Below are 27,874 nucleotides of genomic sequence, written 5' to 3'. Positions count from 1 at the left end.
TATAGATTTTCCTATGATTGGTTGGTTGCTGCAGACAGAGCCTGCTCTCTCCCTCTACTGGTGGTAGTCAGTATGCCACAACACATGAGCGGCTCATCAGCTCCATGCAGTCCAAGCTTTGTGTTATGTCCACATATCATTTGTTATAGCAGCCAGTCCCAACACACACACAGAGTTCACTGCAGAGTACAACTTGGACTGGCCTCATGGATTACTCCCACATCCCACAGTATTTGACATATAACATGACTTGATCATCATAAAGATACATACGTTTACATACATTGTGTAAAATGTTGTTAAAAAAAAAATACATTTGTATATACATTAATGGTCTCCAGAGGATGATGCCCTCTGTATTTGTGGGTCCCCTGACTTTATCCTTTAGCGCCACCAGCAGGTAAGAGTACTTATTTATTCAGTGAAATATCTCAATATTTACTGGATTTTAACAGCAGTATTCATAGTTCCCAGATGATGCACCTTAATTAACTTAATAACCTTTACTTCTTTCACAGCTATTAAAATGACATTAATGATTTGGAGTGAAATGTCTTAAATGTCCCTTCATACATTTTGGTTTCACTTTTCATCGCGCACCACCATCAGGTCAAAGACTTGACTGCACTTTGTGTTTGGAGTTGATAAGCAAATGTCAGAAGTGTGTCAGTCTTGGTCGTTTTCATTTCACGACGTCATGACTTTTCTCAGTATTTTGGTGCAACAAGGTTATTAATAAAAAGCATGTTTAAACTAGTTTTGAGAGTAAATCTGGGAAAATGTAACAACGCGATGCTTAATAACACTATTAGTTATTGTATTGATAATGTTGTAGGTAACTGAATTTTGCATCACAAATTTGAGGCAGCTGATCAATAAAACTGTACACACGATATTCATCTGCTGTGGGAAGGAAAACATAAAAAACATTGAGAGCAGAACACTGGCCTGGCATTTATGCTCTATATTTATCTCAACAATGAAGGCCAACGAGTCCAGAGTCTTTCCAGTTTATTTTGCAGACGTGTCATTTCATTCAGAAAGCGACTTCTTCACAGAAAAGACTCAATACAAATGAGAGTAAAAACCTGTACATGTTCCTCTTACACAGACACTGAAAATTTGCCTTTTAGCTATCACTTCCCTCTTAAAACATAAACATAAATAATACAGCAATACAAAATAAATGTAAACAAATGTAGTGAGCAATAACTCTGTAACCATTAAATCAAAGGAGCATTAAATAACCTTCTCATAAGTGTCAGGAGACCAGTAACCGATGCATTACATATACAGTGCTTTGTTCCCTTGTGCTATATACGACTCCCATGTTACACATTCAAATCAAACTGTACATACAGTAAGTCTTCATTAAGTGCATATGAGTAACTTTAAATAAACATTCATTAAAAGAAAACACATTTTGTCATTGTAAACAATACCGATTAAGTTAAAATGTCAGTAAGCAATAAAAAAAGTACCCTTTTAATCCTGTTAGAAATGCTGTGCAGTGAAAACCCCTCTTCCATTAAACTGTGACCTTCATTTGCCTCCACACTGCATGCTGGAATGACATTACCACTTCAGTACATCTATGTATCAACAGTGATATTACATTTTTTTCTTTACAAAGAGTAACTGAGAAGAACTGCTGGTTTATAGAGATGCCCTAGCTCTTTCACAGAGAAAACCAAAAAAAAAAAGAGCAATCACCCTTTAAAACAGCTTCAGTGTCAGTGCAGTGACAGTGTCAAGTCTGACACATTTAATAAAATACGGATTTTTAAAACCCTACAGTACAAAGCAAAACACAGTGACGACATATTTGTTGAGTTGACCAAAGACAGGCATCTGACTTTTTGACCTTACAGTAAAAATCTTGTATCCCTGTGAGGGGAGAAAAAACATGAATAACATGGAGTACCACAGGGCTCTGTTATCATACCTCTGCTTTTTCTCTCTTTATATTTCATCTCTTGGACAAATTATATCTTTACTGTTACACTGATGATACTCAGCTGTATGTGCCTCTAAAGGCATGAGGTCATTCTCAAATAATTAAATCAGATCCCTGCTGTAAAAAAAATAAACAAAAACAAAAACCAATTATCCAATAATCTTGGTGTCACGTATGATCGTACTGTTCGGATCAGGACATTAAAGGAAATTATCCAGGCCGTCTTTTTTCACCTATGCAACATAGCTAAAATTCTGTCTTTTTCGTCAATGGCAGACACAGACATCCTAATTGACAGCAAATAAATATTATTTTACAGCCTTGCATGGATCACTTAAAAAACACACAGTAAAAAGGCTCTGACACGTAGCGCATTAGCCCGCACAGTCACCTGGCTCTCTACAACAGTAACAGTTCATACATATTGATGACTAACTGGCTGCAGGGCTCGTCCTTCCTGGCGCAGCCATCATCGCCCTCAGAGGAGGACATGATGAACAAAGGGGACGAGGAGCGGGGGAATTAAAGTGGGAGTAGATGAACAGCCTTGACCAAAAACATTGCAGAAGCTAATGCATACATACAGCAGTTAATAATGCTTTTTCAGCTTGCCTCGTTGTCTTGTGTCTCTATTCTACCTCTGCTGTGAAGATTCAGAGGAAATACAGTACATATATTTACATAATCAAGAGGCACAAAACTCCTGTCACCATGGTAGCCATGTGGACAATAAAACATTAATAATAAACCCTGTACATAGTGGGTCAGTGAAGTGAAAATCTGAGTCCATTTTACTTAGTGGAGGCTGTGTCCAGTCTGCGGCAATGAATATGTTTACTGGCTTTACGTGTCTAGTCATCAAAGCCCAAACAAACTGACATTTCAGAAAGAGACAATAAATTATTCATACAGCAAAAAAAAAACCGAAGCAGGTAATTGGGCTTGTGGCTGTGCAGTGCATTCTACCGTTCCAGCACAAATTTAAATGCAACAATTCAAACACAAGACTACAGAGGACAATTTGGTCCAAGGTCAGACTGTGCAATCTCAAGGCATTTATCGTCCCTGCTGGGTATTTGGAAGAAGGAGTGCAATTGCAGGCGGCTGTCACTGGAGTGGAAATATGGTGCTTTAAAGAGAGATGAAGAGTCCCTTGCAGTCTCTCACACACAGACACACACACACACACACACACACGCATACTCACATGCACACACTAGCTGCTTACTCCCTCTGTGCATCCACTTCCTCCTCCTCCTCCTCAGCAGTCAAAGCAGCAGAGGAAGGAACACGACGACCCCTCGGGCCCTCGGAACTTGCCAGAGTTGGGTGTGTCCGTGCACTCTGCGATGAATGCGTGCAAATCAGTGACGCGTACCTGCTCCTGTGTTTGGGCCTGTGGGAGGACAAGACAAAGTTCAAAATGTTCCTGTTAGCGTGCTGACATGCCAAAGCTACTTTTCCTCCTTTAATCCATCTTTCTTTTCTACTGTTCAGAAAAAGGAGCTCAGTTCATTATTTTAACAAGAGGAAAGAAACAAGAGGCTCACAGTACAGTTAACTTAGCAGCTAAAAAAAAGTTTGGGTTGGACAAAATATGCAATTTTAAGATGTCATTTTGTGCCTCAAAATTTTTTGACATTTCACAGAGTAAATGATTAATTAATTGATCATCAAAATAAACATTATGCCTCAGCCAATTATTGGAAAACGTATAAATGATGATGTCCACTGGCTAAAAAAGACAAGAGGGTAACTAAATGAAACCATACCATAATGGTGTCGTAGGCTCCGGTGATGAGCGCGATGAAGAGGGACAGCACCATGTAGATGAACAGCGAGATAAAGGTGTAAAGGTAGATCTGGCTGAAGATCCACACCAGCGTGCCGCTTTGCTCCATCTCGGCGAACGTTACAAACATGTCGTCTCCGTTGATCAGAGAGAAGAGGCACTCGGACACCATGGACAGGGAGCGGAACTGTACACACAACACACATTACTGAAATCCTGGTACATTACTGGTATTAATGCAGTACTTAAATGAGGACATGACACGGAGGAAAGAGGCCCAAGCTTTTTCTTTATGTTATCGGAACAGTTCAAACATTTTGGGATAATCTGCATTCTTGCTAAGAGTTAAGATGGCAGCACTTTCATATAAACACAGAGGGGAAGTGTTCTCGTTTCTTGTTTGCAGGTGGAACTGATTTACTGGGGGATTTTTTTTAAGAGCAATACGTCCTCTGTTTTTAGTTGTTACTCACGTGGTCACCTGTAACTTACTGTTACACGGTGCTAGCGGAGTTGATACGTAGAGAGGAGGGTAGATGGCTAACACACACCACAAAATCCAAGATGGCTGCTCTGCACATCATAAGCTGTGAAAGCTGTACAATATACTTTTTATTGGAACGTCTGTCTTATTTGTGTCTCATTTTATCAGTCTTACATGCGGTACTGACCAACTCCTATCTGTGGACATGTTGGTTTAATGTTTGTATGGGCAAAATACAGCATGACCGCATAGCTAGCAGTGGCTAACAATGGCTAACCTGACTAGAATGACTTTTTTCCCCAACTTGTTGCACTGAAACGCAGTCGACTCAGACTTGACACTTACGTCCGACCTCCGAGGTAAAAGGAAAGCACTATTACTTTCAAGTCACTGTTTACATAACAACTTTACTTTGCTAAAAGACTAGCCAAAGTTGCTAACATTTGAAGCCTTGCAGGCTCAGTAAGCTTAGTTACGAGCAATTTGTGAAAACAGCTGACCTGTGTTTGCCCAAAAATAACTAAATCACCCTCCCAGCACCTTTAAATCTCATTGTTTGACCCATAGAATGAACTACAGGTCAGGATATGTTGGCTTCTGCAGCTACAATTTGGACTATTTCTAATTAAATCTCTAATTTAGTCACTTATGTTTCATTGTCTTTCCTGGAAGTGCGATACTAAATCACTATAGTACCCCTTTAATTTGTAGCAAGGCTTTTAACTGCCAATTTTAGCATTAATCTTTATGAAATCAAACTTTTATAAATAATTTGCATTTGAGTGTTCAATTTGTTTAATTGTCCCCTTTAATTTAAATGTTTCATTGTCATATTTTTTGCACAGATTTCTCTCATTCTATCAGGACACAGGACACTGGCATAGGAAGCTAAAGTAATGAATGATAATAATATTCCTGTGTTGTCATGATTCATATTTAATAAATGTTAATGTTATTCTCATTAATTATAGATAGCTACAAAGATGATAAGCTGAAGGACATTTAATGATAATAAGGCCGTTCTGACATATTCATGTGGTCTGGATGAGTCATGCCAGCTCATTCCTGGTTAGAGACACTGCAGAGTGAGTGTACAGTACCTTGGCATGATAGGGCCCGAGCACAATCCATCCACAGAAGCAGTATCCCAAATAAATGGCAGCTGCACAGCAGCAGAAGCGGATCACGTTTGGGAAGGCAGCTCTTAGAGTCACAATTAAGATCTGTGAGATGAGGGGAGAGGGAGGAAATGAGCAGAATATATTGAAGAGTAGTGGTGCAGACACACAACAGAATGAAGAAAAAAGATCCTTTCCACTCATATCTATATATGTGTGTGTGTGTGTGTGTGTGTTTTGCCTACATTGTATTTCTGAAAGAAGCTGAGGTAGCGGATGACTCCCACCCACACCAGCAGAGTGGAGGTTCCCAGCAGGATCCCACATATGTCGTACGATGACAAATTCTGCATCACAACGGTGACATCATTATTTACTCTTCAAGAGAGAACTCGTCAACCAGAGACGATCACTCTCTGTGCGTCACGTTACCTTGGACTCGATCCCAATTTTGATGAAGCTGCCTATAATGGTGAACATGTCGCTGACGATGAGCAGGAGATACCAGCCGTTGATGAACTCCATCCTGTCTCCCCAGCTCACACTGCGGCCAAGTTTGTGTTTGAAAAACTGCACGTACTCCTGATAAGGAGAAGAAAGACGATCAAATAAGATGGAAGTATATAGTGGTATAAGATGGCTGTGTTATGTTCTGTCTGAATTTGCGTAAAAATTTAAATAAAAAGATGGACATAAAAGCACATCACCGACGTGTTATACCTCATCTTTTGAGTCTTAACAAACATGGCAGTGCGGAGATAACAGGCTGTGGTTTTACACTGTGGTGGCGTGTCAAACTGTTTCGCGCATTTTCATCAGAGTGCTGTCACATACTTCCTGTAGAGTGGTTAGTGAACTCAACATGATAATCAAGTTGTTTCAGACATGTTCGAGGAGATGTCTGAAAACAGCCCTCCTTAAATCCTTTTTCCGTCATGCACTCCTTCAAGCTCTCTATCAATCATTAACAATTCTGGGGAAACTGCAAATAAAGCGTGCCAAGTTGAATTTTACCGAAACGCAAGAGGCTAGAGAGTCAGCCCTGCTCTCGTCGGAACACTTTTTTTTGTTTGTTTGTTTGTCACCACATGAATCATGGTCATGCAATTTTAGGTCGGTTGTCGATGTTCACACCCTTCCAGCAGTGTCTCCACGCCCTCGGTCTGGGAACCGCTTCCCTAGAGATTAAGTCTGGTGATATTTTCACATCAACAAATCCTATAAAAAGACCAAAACTAACAATGAATTAGTTCAACATCAAAGTATTATCCGTAACCACAGCCTGACACTGAGTCATTCTGTTGCGCTGGGCGACGCGCTCCTTCATGACTAAATTGCCAGACTGCAGCCTCGTTGCCTGACTGTGATCAAAACAGAAGAACTGTAATAAAATAATAATAATAATAATAATAATTAGCTTTCTTTGTGGAGCAGTTTGCAGCTTATTAAAGCAAGTTTTCAAAGAAAAATAATCTAATTCTGCGTGTTTGAAATCAACAAAATATATTGAGCACAGTCTGATTGTGTTCATCAAAGGGAATCGTATGTGCAAGGTTGAAATTTTACTGTCACCAAGCAGAACAGCCTCCTCACAACACAGATATATCAAGGTTTGGTGTGCTGCCTCACATGCTGCAGGAAGATGCCTCTGACGATGGAGCGCCCACACAGCAGCAGGGACAGCAGGCAGACGAACGCCACCAGCAGATCAAAGAACTCCCGGGCATAGTTCTCCGCTGAGACCGGTGGAGGCAGATGATGGAGAAACAAAGGTCGTTGAAAAAAATATTACGGATAAATCCGCTGATATTCAGAGTCAGATGGGTGAATGTGTCCATACAAGCTCATCCAGCACTCACCGTGTCCAGACACGTTGGGGTCCTTGCACTCCTTTATGGAGGCCTGGTTCTGCAGACTGATTTTAACTTTACCGCTGTGTGCCATGTTATCCATGACGATCTGATCGCAACGAGAAACAGGGTAAATACATGCAACCCGTGTGTATGGAAATCTTTACAATTTAAAGTAATCACTTTAAAGTTAAACAATTTTCACCTCAGTGTTTTGCTCATTTTAACATAAAACTTGCAAAAAAAAAAAAAGCATTTGCGATAAAGTGTGGCTGAATTATGACATATTTCTACCTGTGCTGTACTGTGATGCAGGGAGTTCAATACTAGAGGAGACGGCTCACCGTGATAGCAAAAGTGTAGCAGTCAGGGATTTCATTGTTTATGATGGTCTGAATGTTGATGGCCTTCAGCTGAAAGTCAACTGTGACATTGATCAGCCTGGAGAGGAAAACAGACACACAGAGAAATCAGCGTGAAAAAGAAAGAAAAAGAAAAGTGACCTTTTAAATGATGGAGAACATTCATGATATCATCTGACTTGTAAAACTTGAGAGTGAAATTCTTGTAGTCACTATTTCCTGGAGCAGAACTGTAAGTCGGTGGATTCAGCCCGATACAATCTGGAAATAAAACAGAAAATAGCATTAGAGGAAGTAAAAAAATAACAAATGAGGAAGTTTTAAAAGCGCACAAAAGCATCTTTTTCCACATCACGGGAAGTGTGGACACCACGCTTTTTCAAAGCTTTTAAATGCAGACTCGTTCTCTTTGAGATTTTTTTTTTTATTTGCCTTACTATATTTTGCTGAGAGCCATCGCTGCCAAATCGGCAGGTGTATGCAAATAAAGCCTTTCCCAAAGCAGAAGATAGCGCATTGCTACTAAAGTGTATTGAAAAAAAAAAGCTTTTGTGTTGTGTTTTTTGAGATAGGAACTATTTCCAGCCCTTTGTAAGTAGGGCACAGTTGCGGGGCACCTCTTGACATATGTGGAGCAGCAACACAATGACTCACTGACACACTCGTTCCCTTGAGGGCCCAAAACAAAAAGTGAAATGAATAAACAACAAGGCTGCTGGTTTTAATGTCAAATTCCCCAGGGAGGAATTTTCTGAACAACAGGGAGAAAATACACGCGGGGGACAGGAAGTCGCCCTACCGTTGATAACGTGGGGGTCTATGTCAAAGGTGTCGTTGACGGGGTCAATGGTTCCCCTCCTGTAGTACCTCTGGCAGAGGGAAAGCGCACTTCCGTTTTCACCGACGCCCAACACGTATGCATACCGTCCCAGCGCAATCTGAGGTAGAGCCATGTACTGGAAGGGAAAGTGGAGAGAATCACAATGAAAAACGAAAAACCATTTAATGGCGCTCATCTCAGGTATCATTTCCTCTTCGCAGGGTGGACAAACCTTTTAAACCACACTGAAACTCTGATCTGAAACAAATGCTAGGGCTCCTCTTTAAAGAGTAATTTCACCCAAATGTTTCACTTATCCACAATTTTTTGTTTCTGCATCCACTCCAGTATAATGTAGGTGAATTTCCTCTGTGGCTCTCTCGATATCGTGAGATTTATAAGAAACTTAAAGGTGCATTATGTAAGAATTTTAGCTTCAAACATTCAAAAGTTAACTAACATTAAAAACAAGAATGTGAAGGATTATTAGTTTTACATTAGGTGAAAGACATCAATGTATTGTATTGCACAGATATTTACTTAAGTCTGCATGCTAACAAACTAACCCTAGCCAGTCCTTTCTTGTAATGCCTCTCCAAGCTCACAGTCCACAATGCTAGCTGCGCCGCTAACTGAGCTAACTAGCTAATGGCAGCAACAGTTAGCAGCAGTTAGCAGTTACTTTAGGGATATTTACTTACTTGCAGTACGAATTTGGGAGACAGCAATCTTATGTATTGCTCCTTTAACAGCAATGTCTCATTTCAGATTTGTGTTTTGTGTTATTCGAGATAAGACACCGTATGAAATATCTAAACATGTACTACATCATCATTCATCTTTAATATGCAACCTCATACTGGGGTACAAAAAATTGATAAGGTTCAAAGAAGAGATGCTTAACCAATTTCCTGTCTGAGAGAGATAACCAACTACCAACTCCTGTATACAGGAAACAAAGAGGAGATATAATTGAGGTCTATAAGCGTCACAGAACATATTATAACAGCCGCTTGTGGAATAATACAGTTTAGAGGGAAGTGTTTCACTAAATATAAAATACATTTCTTTACACTTTGTGCTCCTTTAGTTATATGTTCGTTCGTTCGTTTTCTTTTCCGCTTTTCCTTCAGGGTTGCGGGATGTTGCCGCTTTTTATCCCCCCGTGGGGGGTTGCGGGGCTTACTGGGGCCAAATCCAGTTTGACTTATGGGCGAAGGCCAGGGTACACCCTGAACGAGTCGCCAGCTCATTGCAGGACCCTTACTGATGGCAGTGGCTGCCCTACAGGGTGCCAACTGCACATCAGGAGCAATTCTGGGGTTCAGTATCTTGCTCAAGGATACTTCGGCATGTAGCTCAGTCCCATAGTTATATGTGAGAATATTAATTAAAAAACTAAAACATTTTTTTTAAATGAACTAAAATAATCAACAGTCCATAACGCTGGCTGCATGGCTAAATGAACTAACCAGCTAATGGCAGCTACAGTTAGCAGCAGTCAGCATGCCCTCTATTTGTTTTAAGTATGTATTTGACAGGCTAATTCTTACAGATTTCCCTTTTAACTCTTTTCAAAAATTCATAATCATTTAAGATTAAGATTTTTTTTATGTATGTATATTATGGTATTTCTTTCTTTGTTGTATGGTTTGTTATGAGTCGTAGAGTCTAGAGCGGAGGATCTTTATCCCTATATATAGGGATTAACTGTAACCTTATTCATACATTTTCTCTCATCTAGTACTTTGGTTTATGATTAAAATACTGTATGTACTTATCATTGGGCTACCTGGTCTATGGCAAAGTGGATGTGGCTGTACAGCTCCTTCTGCGTGTGAACGGCCTGAGGAGCGTTGTCCTGATAACCCTTCAGGAAAAGGTGTTTGAACGCGGCCGTGTTCTCCTCTTTGAACGTCACCACCATCTGGTTGCTCAGTCCGAACAGCACCAACTGAGAGGAAGAGTCGGGGACAAGACCATTAGCTTCGACAATCGCAGAATATTACTATGACTTAGAATAGAATAAAACAAACATGCTGTTCTTGGGCTCCAGTGTGCATCATGTTATCTGATGTATCTGATCTAAATGGTGCTTAAAGGCCGTATCCACCTGCACAGTCACGATGATGATCTTGAGCAGCTGCAGGCCCAGCTTGAAAGGCTTCCGCCCCTTGGCGTGGTACTTGTCACAAGGGCTCATGAAGAAGTACTTGAGCTTCCTCCTCAGGGCCTCCTCCTCCTCCTCCTGCTTCTCCTCGGGCTCAGAGCCCACCAGACAAGTGGGACGGGGGGTCCCGACCCCGAGAAGTTCTCGGGACCCATAGGAGGCCACGGAGGAGAGGAGCCTGTCCTTCTCTGAGAAATACAAAGAGAAACAGTGATTGTAGACAGGAGATTAACCTTTGTAATTGTCAGCTGTGGTAATTTGATTACAAGGCACTTGAGAAAACTTTGCATAAGTTTTTTTTTTTTTTTAAATCAGTCCAAATCAAAGCAGAAGAGGCTGAGATATGATGATGTTTAATTCAGGAGTCAAGCTAGAAAACACACTTGTGGGTAATCTTTGCATTTGGAGTTTAATTGCTCTTGTATAGTATCTATTGTATACATATTTAATTACTCCCTTTAAGTTGCTCTATCCGTACTGTGTTAATGTAAGAACTGTGTTTCCCCTCTGGGGATCTATATTGGATTATATTACTGCTTAATAGCATCTCCTATTCAAAAATTAACAATGGATTTGTAAATCTGCAGCTGTTTTGCCTGCTGATTCATAATTTTAAAAACAAAAATACCAAATACTTGCTGCTTCTCCTCATCCTACATTACAGTTGATTAAAAATCTTTGGGTTTTGGACCACTGATCAGATTCACCACTGGTTCAACACTTTATGACCTCACCTCTGATCTGTCCCTTTAAGCTTGGATTCACCTGTGTCGGTGCAAATGTGATGAGCTTGAGAATGTTGCTTAGAGTGGAACCTGCGCAGCAAGTAACAATGGAATGCAGCAGCGGCAGTTGAATCTACGTAATGTTGATATTAAACCTTTTCCTTTGGATATAAATCTCAGGATATAAATCACATCTTGTCATAATCGCAGCCTCCTATTAGAGACGAACAGACAGACTCCAGCTGAGATGTCACAACAGCATTAATGAACGTAGAGAGCAGAGCACAGATTGATAGTCGCCATGAAGCCGCGCAGAGGACCACGGATGGTGTATTGACAAACCTGTGGCGCTGTCCTGGATGCAGGTGTAACTCGAAGACGCCATGTTGATGGGATCAGGCCGGGATGATGGACATTACCGGAGCTGTGACTGGACTCATTCTGTTAAAGCCCGTCGGGCATAAAAGGCTGCTCGCACCGTGTCGCAAGTGTTTGGATGACACATAGGTAAACACATCGCAGCTTCCTGGTAGGCGTGTGACGTCATCACGTGACCAGCGCCTTTGTTGTGTTGCTAGGAGAGCACGAGCTGAACACCGATCATGTCAGATCTGGAGCAGATATCTGGCGTTGACTCAGACTCACATGTCATTGTTGCATTGTTTTTTATTACAGTTTTATTCAACAGACAAAAAAAACAACAACAAAAAACAGTGACATCAATAATAATAAGTACAATAAGCACATTATGAGCAGGGCCATAGAAAACCATTGTAAATAAACTGAGGTCACTGATATTTTGGGAGATAGGTGCCTATTGACAGTCAGAGGAGAACACTCATCACACTCATTACTGTGTGGCCACTTAGCCTAGCTTAGCACAAAGACTGGAAACAGGGGGAAACAGCTAGCCTGGCGTATAACCCCCAGTAAAAACATGCGGTGCCATACTTAAGTGCAATTTTGAGGTACTTTACTCAAGTATTTCCACTTTCTGTAGCTTTATATTTCCACTCTACCGCATATTTCTGAGGTGTATATTGTCCTTTTTACTCCACTACATTTACTTGATAGCTATAGCGCTACTATGCACACTGCATGCTGCATCAGAGCCACTTTATGAGTTTATAGCCGACCAGATTAAAACATAAACAACACTGATTTATCAGAAGAATGCTGAGTATTGAATCTGATAATCAGCCTGGTTAATGATCAGTCAACCCACTGAATACATACATACATACATTTAAATATATGTAGAATTATTTTACTCTGGCAGTAAGTACATTTAATATCAGATAGTTTACTTACTCAAATGTGTGAGTGACTTTCATTGTAGTCTTTTTAAGACTTTTTTTGAGGGAGTCAGGATTGAAGTTTCTCCATTACCACTCTTTATGCTAAGCTAAGCTAACTGGCTGTGACAGCTTCAATTAGTGTAGACTGTAGTTAAGAGTAGTATTGATCCACGGATACATGGGCGAAATTTGGGAAACCACAATAAGCAAATTTCCACAGATATCAAACTATTTGTCGAACTATTTCTTTTATTTCTATCCATTTTTCCATTGCAGTTACATGATAATACATCTTCACCACTTGGTCACCAGGATGCCTCTGCCCTCACATGCATTTTACAGAACCCCAAAGTTCTGTATTTTTTGACTAAATTGGCCTCGACTTGATTATGTCTTTAAAATGTTCCAACCTGTACGTCTAAATGGTGTTTCAAAGCCTTCTTCATGCTGCTATGAATAAAAACCACGCCGGGAAGTGCTGAAGCCTGTTGTTTTGCTTTCTGTCTGTTACTAATTACCCCCTCCTCCCACCAACACCTCCATCTCTCTCACAAGGACAAAATAAAATTTAAATACAAATACAACCACATAAAAACAATTAGAAGACATCACTGCTGTCAATGGTAGCTACGACCCTGATTATGAAACTATTTTAAAGAGACGAAACATGCAGCTGGAGCTGAACTGGAATGAAACTGAGAAAAAAAACAGAGATTCTCACGAGTCTGGACCTTCTGTAAAACAACATTCTTAACTGAGGTACTGTGACCCCTTTTTTTATCAACATTATAGAAACCAGGGATTTAATAGTCTGTTGGCCACTGTTTAGCGATTGTTTTACGACTGTGATTTTTTTTTCCCGATTCATTGATTGAATAGAGTCTGTAAAAAGAAAATGTGTAAAAGGCCCGTAAACAAATTCCCAGAGCCCAGTGTGACATTATTTACCTACGGTATTTAGTTTAAATATATTGTGACCTAAGAAATATGAGATTTACTGTTGAAAAACAGCAAAATAATGTGGTGAAAAATGTGACATGAAAATACAAATCAAAAGTGATCTTCAGTAAACAATTTCGTGTCACTTCATGAGGTAAAACAGGAGTGAGATGATCCACAAGAACTTGTACAACTGAACCGACTGGCTGCATGGTTTCCTCTCTACGTGTGGCTCAGTATGGTGCACTCAGTCATCCATCCATCCATCCAGTCACCAAAAGTTACCACAAGGAAATTCAGTCAGGAACAAACACTAGCCTGGACTGGGATGATTTATCTTCAACCTGTATTAATTAACCACAGTCTTCCTTATCTGCCATCCAAAGCCTTGTCTCTGGCGATGACTGAATCATTGAACTTTATCATTAGCGTGGTGCCTTTGTGCCAGTGGGCGGTGACCTTGGCGGGGAAGCCGCTGTGTGTGAGGATGGCCTCCACGATGCCTGCGGTGAAGGCAGCGCAGTTCAAGCTGCTGTTCTCCTTGGGCACGGAGATGTACGCATTGATAAGCGGCTCCTTTTCTATGATGTAATACGTCTTGTCGTCATCGTTGGCCTGCTCCAGCTTGTCAGCTTCCTTCCCAAACAAAGACTTCCACACGTTGACCTGAAGGAAAGAAAACGTTTAAAAAAAAAAAAAAAGTGACTGAACTCTAAAAAATGAATCGGCTGCGGTTTATATTTCACTCACCTTGATGAAGAGCAGCATGTTGAGCAGTTTGGTCTCCCTCTTCCCGTTCTTCTCCCTCAGCACCAGCACGTCCAGCATGCCGGCTCCGACGCTCTGGCCCATGTCCGCCAGGCGTGTCTGCAGCTCGGACACGGAGTACACGCGGCTCTGGCAGTACTGCACCATCTCTGAGAACAGGAGGGCAAAAGCACTCACGCTGACTTCGGTCTTGGGTCGGGTCAGGGGTCGCTCCAAGATGTTAGATTTCCCTCGAGTGAAACGGGTGTCCATTTTCTGTTGGAGACAGCACCGGTTAGTATCTATGCACTTGTGTGTTATCATACTTAGCAGTTAAATCATAGCACTTACGCACTTAAGGTATCTGCCAAATGCCCTAAATGTAAATGTATCTACTGGAACTCATAACGTACGTAGATTAGAAATAGCGGAGAGTTCTTCTTATCTGGCACATATTTCTGTGACTGAATGTGATTTGATTTGAAACTTGACTGCCAAAATATCAACAGATTTGTCTGAACTAAACACCACGAGTGCATGAAAACTAGTAGCAAAATAATCACGCAATGAGTGCAATATCCAAATAGCAGGAAATGCAACTAGTTTATAAAAGTCAAATGTATCAAAGTGTTTTATATGAAATGTTGTAGTGCTGCATTGATGCACTGGCCTCCAAAGTTTTCATGTACTGAAACGCGTTTGTTTGGCAGAGAAATGCCACATCATCATGATTGTACTAGTTTTTCCAATGACAATGAAAATTGTGATGTAAAATGTAATGATCCATAATAATCAGGAATTATATTGCAATATCTGTGAAAAGAATCGCAATCAATCTTTGACCATATCGTGCAAAAACAGGTCAAACAGAAAGCTGGATGAATAAACAACAACAAGATGTAACTGAACAAATAAAACCTTGACCAAACCAATTTAATTGTAACACAATGTAACAATATCCAATTTGTTGAATTTGTATCATCCACTTCCAAATAAATTGAACGAGCCTCCTGGAACAGTCCAGCTGATTTATCTGGAAATATCCACAACGGCATAGAACACCTCAAAATATCAAAAAGGATAACTACCATAGTGTGAACGATACAGGAAATCTTCTGATGGTAGAAAAAATATAAATGATATTAATGTTATTCTCTCTCATATCACCCTACCTAAGTAGGTTATACTGACAGAGATGATGCTGTCAGTTTCCTGTTTGGATGCAGTGATCTCTGATGTGTGATGTCACACTAAGTGAAGACTAGAAATGAAAGCAGTCAGTGTGGTGACAGAAGTCTGTGGCTCCAACGCACCCATCATGTTGACAGAGAGGCTTCATACAGAAGGGCTAAGATTAGTATTATGTATTTTTTAATTTGACAAGTATCTTTGCAGGCTAACAAAACCTGACATGAGCACTGCAACTAAGGTAATCCAACTAATCAAGGCTTTTATCGGGTTAATGGTTTAGTCTCTTCAATATCAAAATAACATGTGAACCTCCATCTTAAGTTACCAGAACCCAACGTAGGATCGCCATTCTCCTTGAGGGGAGATCATATTTTAAAACATTCACCATAGGCTAGAATAAAAAAAAAAAACAGAAAAAAAAAACAGCAAATCCTCCCACTTGAGCTGAAAACAGATTGTTTGGCATGCTGCTCTATAATTCTGAAATTGATTTCCTGTTAATCAACTAAGCAATTAACTGACTGATGGTTTCAGCACCACAGTCACATACTATAACTGAGTACTTTGCATTAATGTGTCATTTGGCTGAAATGTCATGGAATGACACCACAGTATTCCCTCCTCACACAGCACCATGGCGAGGTTTGTTATTACAGAGAGGAACTTCAGCTAGCTCTCCCGACATCAAACTCACGGCACATTCCCGCCTAATAAATACAGATTAAACCTCATATCAGCCTTAAACCAACACACAGAGTCCTCTATTCCACCGACTGTGTACTTTGAGTCTGTCAAACGCCAGTACAGCTGATGACCATTAGCTGTTAGCTCTCTCTAGCCAAAGCTAACTGCTAACTGCTACTTCCTGTTGAGTTAACTGCGCGCGAGTCCTTCCCGGACTACAAACACAGAGCAAATGCAGTGTAGAGAACATGTGGTCTGTTCTCCTGGTATTCTTATAGTGTATTAGAGAGCTCTTGTGAGATAATCGAACCTTGTTGGCGATAGATCAGCTGCTGTACAGTTTTCCTCTTCTTCCTCTTCCGCCTTCTTATGTTTTGATTACTTCCCATGAAGCGCACACTGCCACCTACTGCACCGGAGCCTGCACCCGCTACATACACTCACTGCATTAAGCTTCATTTCTTTACACTACTTAAAAAATGTATACAGCTGTGAGTTAGCTACATGTACAAGTCTGCTAAATAATGAAAATCTATGAGCTCTATGTCTGCCATAAGATTATTCTTATATACCTTAATTATTCTTAAATTATTCACAAGCTCCATCCATAGCCCACATTTTTAATGACCCATAGTCTGCAATTTCTTCATCCAACCATACACCAACATTGTATTTATTATATTTCATCTATTTGTGTTCAATAGTTTATCTGACAGGAGGATAAGAAGTGTGAAGGAGCCAGAGCAAGCCCACAAGTTTGTATTTCTTGTCCTTGGCAAAATGTCAAAAAGTCACCCTAAAATAAATAAGAATAAACCCATATGTTTCATGTATGTCTCATGTAAACTGGCTGCATTTTTATGAACTGGTAGCAGTGTTGGGGATCTAGCTGAGGACATTAAGGGGACGAGCCGCCAAGGGGGGCCCATTGAAGCCAGCAATAATCATGTTCATCATGATATTTGTTCATCAAAACTCTCACCATTGCTTATTACAATACTAAAAATAAACATATCTTTAGTTGCTGTAGTAAACTGTAGCCTGTTTTATTGTAAAAATCCTTTCCCTTAAAAACCTCAGCAATTTAATGACCCAGACTAACTTCTAGCTGAATTTCCTTTGCTACGCCAGGACCTGCACATAAATCACGATGACAGGAAAGGAAGAAGTAAAAGCCTGAGCTGGCAAGAGCTTCAGACGTAAACAATAATGTAATAACCAACTTTTCTCATCCACGTTTCAAAAAGCAGGAACCTCCTTTTCTGTGCATGTGACACGCGTTTCTCACGGGCTGCTGTTGGGCACCTCTTTTCTATGTTGCTTCCAAATGAATCACATTTCCAGACCATTTTCATCGCATACATTATGACTTGTCATGTCAGGAGAAGCCCACTTTAAATCTGTATCTCTATAATGTTAATGATAGCCCACTTCCCGCACTCAGTGCAGTTATAATGTTATTAGCTCTGCACGCTGCATTTTTCTCCTGAGTCATGTTCACTCCATCCTCAAAAAGTGTTGATGTTTATTATGAATGCTGCCACTGCTCAGCAGATCTTTATTATTACAGATCACAGTGATTACAGATTTATATCTTTGACCTCTTCTTCTTACTTCTGCAGTGTAATTTCCAGTTCACACGAAGAGTACATCCACTTCCTGTTCTTGTCATCATATGACTGCTGTAAACCCAGATATGTGGCTTTTTGTCCACCACATTGAATGCATTTAGCACATGGCTGTGTTTCCATCAATGTCAGCAGGCACATATAATTCTGTCCTAAAATTAGTGATCGGTGGATTAATCCGTGGGTACACACATATGATTCATGGTTCTGGGACTTCCTCAGATCATTAACAAGAATATGCTTGTTGCCTCAGAGAGGACTGCCAATGATTTGCACAGTCCTGAAGGGTCTGCTATTGGCAGATTCTTTCCTCCAAGATGGTTTCACAAGCACCGGCCGATTTAAGAACACAGATCTGATGACTGGGAATTATTACAGAACTTGAGAATTTCTCGAAAAATGCCCAGCTCGCTCAAATCGGCGCTGCTACGTGCTGTATCCGGGAAGACCTTACGAGTTCAGGGTAAACAAGTCCACACCACAGGTGCTAGTTTCCCACACTGCTTTGCTGGCCACACCGACAAATTGAACTCAGGCGTATCTACGTATGTCCACAGCCGTTACGTAACCAGCCACTTACTCTGCATGTCAACTATAAAATGGGAGAGGCACATATGTAAGAGACATTTGAAGCTTGGAGCTGGAGGGGTTCAGGATGGATAAGGGCTGCTGGAAACACACCCTGACCCTGCTGGTGGTCTTGGTCGGCGCGTGTGCAGAAGGTAGTGATGATATTTGTTTTCACCAGTTTGAGAGATGTGTTGAATGTAATGGAAATATGTGTATTCAGGTCATTTGGAGTGGAAGAAAATGTACTGACTTAAGTACATTTATGTTTATTTTTTTCCTTTTTGACTATATTGTATTATGATTGTGAATCTCCAGGTGAGTCGTTATGACTATATATCTACACAGCAGATTTTTTTTCTCTTTCAGTGAAGAATTATTATCCTGTTGAGCAGAACTACATTACAATATAATATCTAAATTATAATATAATACGTAATGTAATAATATTAAAAGTAAAAATAATGTTCTTTTTGTCCACAAGCTCATATTGGCTGACACATACTGCGGAACTGTCAGCCTGTACACAGAATCATTTCTCTTCTCAGCATAGTGACAACAAGTGGTAAAGCACTAGAACCCGGGCCCCGCACACACTCTGTTACACACTCTGTTGTACATCAGTGCTCACTCCTGTACAAAAAACATGAATTCAGGAACATTTTCATCTGTTGCTGTTATTAGGTTAATCAGTAATGAAGCGTTTGAGGAAGTCCACACAATCAGACGTACAGTTGCGGTCAAATGTTTACATACGCCTATGCACAAGAACATGTATATCACGGCAGTCTTCAGTTGCAGTGATTTCTACAGCTCTAGTGTTTTTGTGATGGAATGAGTGGAACACCAAAAACAATCATGAAGTTTGCTTCAATATTGAATTTATTATAGGTCTGCTGAAAATGTGATCGAATCTGCTGGCTCAAAAATGTACATACAAAAAATTGAGAGCCCAATTTTGGTGATCAACCACTGTGTGAATCAGACTTTCTTTGCGGCACGGCCTCGTTAACTTCTTCTGAGTGACAACAGCTGGTGACTTTCCTGGGCCCGTCCTAATGGGCCTGGTTTGATGCATCCATTAGAGTCAGCCACAAACACTACACTGGGAAAGTCTAAGGAGCTCAGCATTGATCTGAAAGAGCCCATTATTCATTTGAACGAGTCAGGAAAGTCCCTTGGAGCCATTTCAAAGCATTAACAGGCCCCAAGATCAACTGTGCAAACAACAGCCTGTAAGTATAAAGTGCATGGCCCAGTTGTGTCACCGCCACGGTCAGGAAGAAAAGCGCAAACTATCAGTTGCTGCTGAGAGAAAAGTGGTCAAGATGGTCAAGAGACGGCCAAAAATCACCAAAAAGCAAGTCTGCGATGAATTAGGAGCTGCTGGAAGATCAGTGTCCACAGTCAGGTGTGTTTTGCATCAACATTAGCTGAGAAGCTGCCGTGCAGGAAAGAGGCCCTCGCGCCTGGCGTCACGCCTTAAAGCTCGGCAGAAGATTGCTGCTGATCACGTGGAGAGAGAAAAAACTGCAGCAGTATGTTTGGAGGTGAGAAGGTGGGACGTTTAACCCCAACAACACCATACCTACTGTCAAGCATGGTGCTGCTAGTATTATGCTGTGGGGCTGTTTTGCTGCCAGTGGATCTGCTGCTCTAAAGAAAGTAAATGTAATAATGAAGAAGGAGGATTATCTCCGAACTTAAAGTCATCAGCCAGAGGATTAGTTCTTGGTTACAGTTGCGTGTTCCAACAGGACAATCATACCAACAATGCATCAGAGGTGGTAAAAGAACATCTAAATCAGGCTAAGATTTAGCTTTTGGTATGGCCCTCCCAAGTCCTGACTTGATCACAATCAAGAAAATGTGGACTGTGCTGACAAAACAAGTCTGTGCCAGGGAGCCGGCAAATTTAGTTGAACTTCACCGATTCTGTCGAGAGAGGTGGTAAAAAATTCAGCCAGAGGACTACCGGAAGCTTGTGGATGGCTATCAAAAGCACCTAACTGAAGTGAAAATGGCCGATAGACATTTAACTAAATATTTGAATTGTTGGATGTTTATTTATGAGCCAGCAGATTTGGTCACATTTTGAGCAGACCCATAATAAATTCCGATTTGAAGCAAACTCCATGAATGATTTTTGTGACAGAGTGGTATGTGTTCCACTCATTCCATCACAGAAGCACGAGAGCTGTAGAAACACGAGACCGCCATGATATACATGTTCTTTACAAGTGTATGTAACATTTTGACCACGACCACATCAGCATTTTCAGCTCCATTTCTTTTGACTGTAAATACCGGAAGTCTCATTACAAGAGAACATTTTTACTGTCACTGTGTGAATTTTTCCCTGAGAATAAGGCAAACGTGAGACAGGATCACTGTCTTACTGTAATTTAAAAGACAAATGAATAAGACCTCACTTCATGTTTCAAATGCAGAATCAAGGTAAATCAGTTTTCAGTACTGTACAAGAGCTACTTTTTTTAATGCCACTTCACTCTTCTATTACACATTAGAGACAGATGTACTTCACTACATTTTCATTTAGCTACTAGTTATTTTACAAATGAAAATATACAAGAACAACTGAAACAATTTGTCAGTCAATCAACTCTCAGAAAGAAATGGACAACTATAGTAACACTTTATACTAACCGTCATTAATAAATGGTAGTTTTGTAGTTAATTAAACTTGAGTTAATAGTTATTTCACCATTAGAAATTACAATAATGCCTCTAATTACATTAACCTAATGATAATAGTATATTCTAATCAACCAGAATTTCCTTTATCATGCAAAAACATTTCATGCTTTCATGTGAGGGTACACCTCATGTATTTATTTATTTATTTAATACTAATTCATTAAAATTAGTATTAAATAACAAACATCGTGAAGATATCACTATGAATTGGGACAGCATTTTATCACTATTTTCAGAACTTTAACAAGCCATACTAGCAATTAACTATTGGAGAAAATTATCCGCAGATTAATCCATAATAAAAAATATTAGTCACAGGGGACATTTTGCTGCTTCGAGTGCTTTTACTTTTAAGACCAAGTACATTTTCCTTATCATTATACTAACATACTTTAACTGAAGTGAACTTGCTTTTTTACTTTTACTTTAATAGTATTAAGAGTATTTATTACTTGATTATTCTATACTTCCTCTTTCACTGCTCTCCATAAAGTGCTGTCCCAGCGTTTTGCACCACAAAAGCAGCAGAATGAAACTTGAGAAACTTAAATCAACATTATGTAGATATTGGCATTTTGTGTGATCTGCTGCTCCCCACAGTTTTCCGAGTGCAACGCCACTGTCGTAAATACAAATCCCATGTTGGTAGCTCTAATATTTAAACTAAAATCACAGCTAGTGAAGGTTATTAGACTTTTCTGATGCTGCTCCGGGTGCACCCAAGTGTGAGAGAGTAAGGGGGTCGTTTTGGGATGCTAACCTAATATAAGGGTTATCTGGGGCTGAGGAGATCGGTTTCCATCTGAATGACGCTTACGTGTCACTGCTCTCGTCCCCAGCATCATTTTCCTGGCACATGGATGACTTCATCACGGCGGTGAAGCAGGTGGAAGACGGGGACCCTGGGTCAGAGCCAGTGGCTGTGCTGAAGAGGCTGCGCAGGGCAGCTGGCCTTAATGATGCATTCATTCAGCACTTCCTTGGTGATGCTGACTCCGGGGGTCCTGGAATGGATGCTGGCCTCTCAGTTTACATTAGAAAGGCTGTGCAGCACAGGGTGACTGAAGATGCCAGAGAGGAAGGTGTGGTCCTGACGTCTGATGGCACCACTGTTGCCCTGGCACCACTCCTCCTGGGCATCGAGGCTGGACTCCTGTCCAGGTGTGAGGGGCGTGGAGTTCGGGGCCTGTACCAGCTCACTCTCACCAAAGACCTGGCCCTTCCTTCCAGTCCCAGCTCTCCTCTCACAAAGTTTCTAGGACCTGACGGCTGCTGGGACAATGTGACCTCTCCTCAGGTCTTCACCCTGTTGGACAGCCCCTCTCTGCTCACCAATGCTCAGCTGAACGGGGGCATGGACGGCGTGGTTCTCGGGATGGACGCCAGATCCAGACGTCCCCTCAAGCTCAGCAGTCTGCTGACGGAGTACTACTGCCACCAGCTGGACAGCCGAGGACTGGACGCCGCCCCACGCCTCATCAGCCGGCGCCGCAGGGAGAACTTCAGAGGGCTGGTGAGCCCTCCAGTGCTGACCAGACAGGTGGTGAAATCAGTCGAGCTGCAGCGGAGGCTGACGGGCCGCTCAAAGATGGACGTGAAGAAGAGGAAGGAGCTGATGGCTGTGGTGAAAGAGGGAATGAAGGAGTTTGTCCATAAGTACATAGGTGAGCACCAGACCAGACCGCAGGGGACGAATTCTGTAAACATTTGCTGTCTATCAAATTCAGAATAATATACACCTTAATTATAAGAAATGCATTTTCTCAGGTTAAACCCCTTGAGATGTATCAAAAAAGTTACAACCTCCTTAACTCAATAATCAGGAGAAAAGACAAATGATCAGTCCATAAAAAGATAAAGGAATACAGGAACAGCGATTACATTGCTGGGAACATAGGCAATTTGTCTGAAGATGAGAAAGTGCTTTTTCTTTCTTCAGAAGACAAATGATGACAGAGAATGGATAATACAGGCAATTTACTCTGAGCAAAAGGAGCCTGAAATTTAAACGCTTTTTCTTTTCTTGGATTCAAAGGGAGACCATTAAAAGCCTCTTTTAATGAATAATGTTATGTTATAAAAACATCAAAACCTGTTTTAAACAATTTGGATAATTAAAGTTTCTGCATTTAGAAATAAATCAATACTAATAAAATTGACGTCTCATATCCAGATGGAGCCGGCAGAGTGTGTCCAACATTATGTAACGGTGTATAAGATAGGAACAGACCAGTATAAATCTTAAGAGTCTGTTATGTTCAACACTGAGGAGCTAAAGATTGGATTTAGTAGCTTTCTGCTAAACTCCCTTTTTTCATGCCATGGTGGATGTGTGGTTTAAAGAGTTAAGTCCGCAGTCAATCCACACACAAAGACATATATATTTTTTCTACTTTCTGAGGAGATGTAATAGGGTTGAATGACGCCATCGTCCATCACTGATGGCTGACCGCCACCGACTACTAATCCCTGAGCGTCGTAACATTGTGATTGAAAAGGCTCCCCAACAGAGAGCATAATTAAGAGTTGTGTCCCCTCAAACTGTTGCCGTGGAGCAACTGTTGTCGTTGTTTATGATATGTGTGGAGAGGAAATGAAAAAGAGGCATGTTGCTGCTCAGTGCACTAATATTAAATCTCCATGGCCCGTTTATTATTTTCTCATTAAACCAGCTCAGTCAGGAGAACCCAAGATACTCGGTTAAATTTGTGGCAGCAGTGTTTCTTTTCCCGCCGGCCACTGTTTCTCTCAGTCGTGCAGTTTTTATACACAGTTTAATAGACCATCAGATGGCAAGTTCAGGGCGTGAAGCAAAAAGCTGGGAGAATGTCGAAATCTGAGAAGTTGCTAACATTTCACCACTTCCTGATTGATAGGCAACTGAAAAGGTGACTTATAATGAACGTCTGGCGGGACATCATTTAAAAAGTGAGTGTACAAGATGTGTGCGGATATTTTAGAATGAATTCACGCCCTTCTTATTGTATGGTGTAACAATATCAAAAAGTAATTTTGGATAGGAAGTGGTTGAATGCTCATGTTAGCTGTTGTCTAACGAAAGCTAATGGGTTATCAAATATGTGTTTTACTTCCCTTGTCCCTCCTGACTTTCACTCTCCATCATCTTTTCCCACCCTGAGTGTTATGTCACGGGAACATGGCTGCAGAGAGTGAATATGGTCTATCAACTAACTCCAAATCCACCCAAAGTGTTGGATTTGGAGTAGAGGTTCTGCTTCATGCCAAGAGAGCATTGAATAGGTTTTTTTTTTTTTTTTTTCACCGTTTCAATATTCAATACTTTGTTAGCTGACAAACAATTTTGCGGAATATTGAAATCAAATTGCTTGGCTTCTTAAATGTATGAAATGATGGTGTCATCTGCATATAGTTGTACACAAAAAATGGAGAAAGAGCCTTAGATTATTAACAAAGAATTGAGAAAAGTAGTGTTCCTAAAGTTGCCCTGAGGCACACCTCTATGCTGAGTATGCAAATCACCACATCAGAAGCTTTTCGAAAAAATCCTGTGAAGCTGTGAGCAGCGAATCTTAAGAGAGGAAAAAAATTCCAAAATTCCATTCACGGTTACTAACCTTCATCGTTGATGTGTTTCAGATTGTCCGCCCATCATACCTCGCTGTATGTGGGGCGCAAAGCCGTACAGAGGGACCCCCACCAACCTTTCCCTCCCTCTCTCCTTCTTGTACATCCATCACACCTCCACGCCGAGCCAGCCCTGTCTGACCCACGAGCAGTGCTCTGCAGACATGCGCTCCATGCAACGCTTCCACCAGGAAGACAGGGGCTGGGACGACATAGGATACAGGTAAATGCAGACAGGTTTTCAGCCCTCTCGCACTTGTTAAATATACAGTACATTATGTGAAATCTTGCACCCAGATTGCAAAGCCTAAGACACGCTGTGCTCCTGAAGCTTCGTCGCAGGCTCTGACGGGTACATCTACGAGGGCCGAGGCTGGCGATGGCAGGGAGCCCACACCCTCGGGCACAACTCCATAGGCTACGGCGTCTCCTTCATCGGAGACTACATGGCCAGTCTGCCCTCCCAGCATTCCATGGGGCTGGTGAGGGATCAGCTGGCATCCTGCGCTGTCGGCGGAGGGCGACTGATTGCCAACTACGAGGTGCAGGGGCACAGACAGGTGGTGAACACTTCCTGTCCTGGAGATGCGTTCTATAATGAGATCAAAGGCTGGGAACACTTCGGAACAGGTACATACGAGTGTTGGCACAGCAACAGGTGGGGGAGCTGTTAAGCTGATAAGGAAGAAGTAGAATATCTAGACCAGAGCTGGTGTATCCTGCCACAAATTGCTCTTCATGGCCCGATCGCAATGGCATAACAACAACAACTCTCTGTGGGCTTTTCGTCAATAGGGTGCGGCATCCATCCTTATGTCTTTTAATCCTCCATTTTGGACATGTCTAGACAGTCAGGGCATGTCTATTGACTGCAAAACCACATCGGTATTTTTAGTTGCGCTATATTCTCATTTGCAAGTGAGTGTGTAAATGGTTGTGTGAAGCCCACGAGTTTGATGAGAAGTAAAATATCAAAAGCAGGTATCTCCATTTCAAAAAGGTTACCAAGAAACACAAAACGCTGTATGTTATTAAGATCCATGTTCTCAACTCAGTTTTGACAAAAGACTGGTGCTTCCCTGACTGATAAACCTCTACTGAGAGCTGCTGGCCATGATGTCATCATTATTACTATAACATTAACGTTAGTAACACTGACTACCATATATACTGTTAGCTTGTTACTTTGCAAATTCACAAACAAATGATTTAGGACGTTATAATATAATATTTCATTATTCACTATAAGTATCTGACAGAGGGACTTTGACCCAAACCTTTGAGCTTGTGACCTCTTACATTAAAACAGTGTCTTGTTGTGGCTCATTGTCACGTTTCAGATGTCTATGAGTCCACTAAAAGGCCATTCCTCCGTTAGTTCTCACATGGTTTAATTTAAAGAACTATCTAATGCCGTAATATTCTCCAATATAAAACTTCATAAATCAAATAAAAGTTTGTTTAAACTCCTTTTTTCTTTTTTCAATCGTCTCACACCTTGTCAGATTGATTTTGTGACCCTTTAGATGGGAAACCCCTGGATTAAACGACCCAACTGTACGTAAAGTAGTAAAAAACAGCAGCTCCACCTTGAGTTCACTCTGGTACTTGACGTACATTTAGTGACAGAGACACCATTCACCCGGTTACCAGACACTGTAACATCAAAATGATTTTGAAGCTGTTATTCTAAGCTGTTATAGAAGTGACATAGTTTTGCTTTAAGGAGGATCTTTAAAGCTGGATTTTTATTTTTACATTTACACTGTGTATCAATGAAAACCTGCTCCTCCAACTGTTTCACCTATTCTAATATTTGATTTACTTCCTTTCAGAAGATCCAGTAAAGAAATCGCCCTAGTTGACAAGAGGAGGAGCTGGATGAACCAAAACACAACACAATAAATATTCGTCTAATTCTCATTATCTGATTCCTGACCTTTTCTTATGAACACCTGTGTCGATTGAAATCTCATGTGATTACTGTGAAAAGCATTGGTGAGGAGGGACATTGAAGTTTTTCCTCCACTACATTTATCTGACAGCTACTGGTTACACCGCAAATTAAAGGTGTGCACACAAAGGGTATTTGATTCGAAGGTACAATGACTCGTTAGATTAAACTACAGTATACAGCGACATACAGGAGATAACTGTTCCGAGTTAACCAGCCTCAAAATGTTGCTTGAATGTTAACACAAGGACTAAGTGAATTAATGAAAATCAATCTCATGACATCATTGAGTATTTCATTTTTTAATTTATTTAATCAGTAATGATACCTACCAGCCACAGCATTAAGACCACTAACAGGTGACCTCCCCCCAGCAGGACAATGAGCCCTGCCACACCATAGAAACTGCTCAGCAACGGCTCGAGGGGACGTGACGCAGGGCTCAAGGCATTGACCTGGCCTCCAAATTCCCCAGATCCCAATCTGTTTAAGCATCCGTGGGACGTGCCAGAACATTTCTAATCCATGGAGGCCCCACCCAGCAACATACAAGACCCAAAGGATCCACTACAAACATCCCAGTGTCAGACAGCACAGGGCACCCCAGAGGTCTTATGACCGTGCCTTGATTCATCAGGGCAGAGCTGTTTTGGTTGCACAAGGAGAACCTAAAAAATATGGAATGGGGTGGTTTTAATGCTGTGGCTTGTGGGTATGTCAACAGTAGCAAATGTATGCAAAGGCACAATGAAATAATGACACTGCTGTTCAGTGTAATACACCGTGTTCCACAGCATCAACACTCTTCACACATGTATATTAAGAGCGTCTCTAAATGATTCTGTTAGATCAGAATTTAAATTTGTTCAGAACCATTGTTCACAAGTCACTGAGAAAAAGATGCTTGTTCTCCAACAATTTGATTTCAAAGTTATCACTACCCTCCACAGCACAAATAATAATTATCAGTATTACCTGCTGAGGGTAAGCAGTAATACTTTCACCATAACACATGGTAGGCCTATGTGTTTGCAGACGCTGATAATACCTCTTCAACGAGAGTACAATTGTGTCTTTATAGTGTGGTATTATTACTTTTGCTCACGTAATGAGCGAATACTTCAGTTGCAGAAAGTAATCAGGTACGTTTACAGGTACTTGTGCTTTACGTGAATGTGCCAATTTTCTGCAGTTTTTATACTTCTTACTCAACTATATTTATTTGATAAGTTAGGTCACTTATTACTTGACAGATTCTGATTTG

At 41.0% G+C, this 27,874-nt stretch overlaps 3 protein-coding genes across 7 annotated transcripts; 1 reads left to right on the top strand and 2 right to left on the bottom strand.

Moving 5' to 3' along the window:
- Positions 1-994: 994 nt before the first annotated feature.
- mcoln1b (mucolipin TRP cation channel 1b) lies at positions 995-11,842 on the bottom strand. Its single transcript, XM_030407631.1, has 13 exons — positions 11,621-11,842; positions 10,497-10,741; positions 10,176-10,337; positions 8,363-8,519; positions 7,743-7,824; positions 7,546-7,642; positions 7,211-7,310; positions 6,981-7,087; positions 5,784-5,933; positions 5,597-5,698; positions 5,334-5,456; positions 3,730-3,936; positions 995-3,353 (listed from the first exon to the last, which is right to left on the bottom strand). Exons 1-13 carry the CDS (start codon positions 11,661-11,663, stop codon positions 3,219-3,221), a joined length of 1,710 nt encoding a protein of 569 aa, XP_030263491.1. The 5' UTR covers positions 11,664-11,842; the 3' UTR covers positions 995-3,218.
- Positions 11,843-12,805: 963 nt separating this feature from the next.
- LOC115575502 (trafficking protein particle complex subunit 5-like) lies at positions 12,806-22,004 on the bottom strand. 2 transcript variants are annotated; one of them, XM_030407637.1, is made up of 3 exons: positions 21,868-22,004; positions 14,266-14,538; positions 12,806-14,181 (listed from the first exon to the last, which is right to left on the bottom strand). In XM_030407637.1, the coding sequence occupies exons 2-3, from the start codon at positions 14,533-14,535 to the stop codon at positions 13,885-13,887; spliced, it is 567 nt and encodes a 188-aa protein (XP_030263497.1). In that variant the 5' UTR covers positions 14,536-14,538; positions 21,868-22,004; the 3' UTR covers positions 12,806-13,884. The 2 variants fall into 2 exon arrangements, with proteins under 2 accessions (XP_030263497.1, XP_030263496.1); XM_030407636.1 differs by lacking the exon at positions 21,868-22,004 and adding an exon at positions 16,448-16,594.
- pglyrp6 (peptidoglycan recognition protein 6) lies at positions 18,359-26,587 on the top strand. Of its 4 annotated transcripts, none has more exons than XM_030407633.1 (5): positions 18,359-18,487; positions 21,890-22,714; positions 24,669-24,879; positions 24,988-25,286; positions 26,495-26,587. In XM_030407633.1, exons 1-5 carry the CDS (start codon positions 18,421-18,423, stop codon positions 26,515-26,517), a joined length of 1,425 nt encoding a protein of 474 aa, XP_030263493.1. In that variant the 5' UTR covers positions 18,359-18,420; the 3' UTR covers positions 26,518-26,587. The 4 variants fall into 4 exon arrangements, with proteins under 4 accessions (XP_030263493.1, XP_030263492.1, XP_030263495.1 ...); XM_030407632.1 differs by having other exon boundaries at positions 18,360-18,487; positions 26,492-26,585; XM_030407635.1 differs by lacking the exon at positions 18,359-18,487 and adding an exon at positions 19,427-19,567 and having other exon boundaries at positions 26,492-26,585.
- Positions 26,588-27,874: the final 1,287 nt, after the last annotated feature.

This window comes from Sparus aurata, chromosome 23 (assembly GCF_900880675.1).
Source record: "Sparus aurata chromosome 23, fSpaAur1.1, whole genome shotgun sequence".
In the NCBI taxonomy this organism is placed as follows: Eukaryota; Metazoa; Chordata; class Actinopteri; order Spariformes; family Sparidae; genus Sparus; species Sparus aurata.
This window is presented reverse-complemented; position numbering and strand designations above follow the sequence as displayed.

Coding starts and splice junctions, on each gene's coding strand:
- mcoln1b (XM_030407631.1), bottom strand. CDS start 11,663: ATGGCGTCTTCGAGTTACACCTGCATCCAGGACAGCGCCACAG. Junction 5,457..5,596: donor GCTTCTTTCAGAAATACAAT/GTAGGCAAAACA, acceptor CTCATCTCACAG/ATCTTAATTGTGACTCTAAG. Junction 3,354..3,729: donor GAGCCTACGACACCATTATG/GTATGGTTTCAT, acceptor GTCCTCCCACAG/GCCCAAACACAGGAGCAGGT.
- LOC115575502 (XM_030407637.1), bottom strand. CDS start 14,535: ATGGACACCCGTTTCACTCGAGGGAAATCTAACATCTTGGAGCGACCC. Junction 14,182..14,265: donor ACATGCTGCTCTTCATCAAG/GTGAGTGAAATA, acceptor TCTTTCCTTCAG/GTCAACGTGTGGAAGTCTTT.
- pglyrp6 (XM_030407632.1), top strand. CDS start 18,421: ATGGATAAGGGCTGCTGGAAACACACCCTGACCCTGCTGGTGGTCTTG. Junction 24,880..24,987: donor TGGGACGACATAGGATACAG/GTAAATGCAGAC, acceptor GTGCTCCTGAAG/CTTCGTCGCAGGCTCTGACG. Junction 25,287..26,491: donor CTGGGAACACTTCGGAACAG/GTACATACGAGT, acceptor ACTTCCTTTCAG/AAGATCCAGTAAAGAAATCG.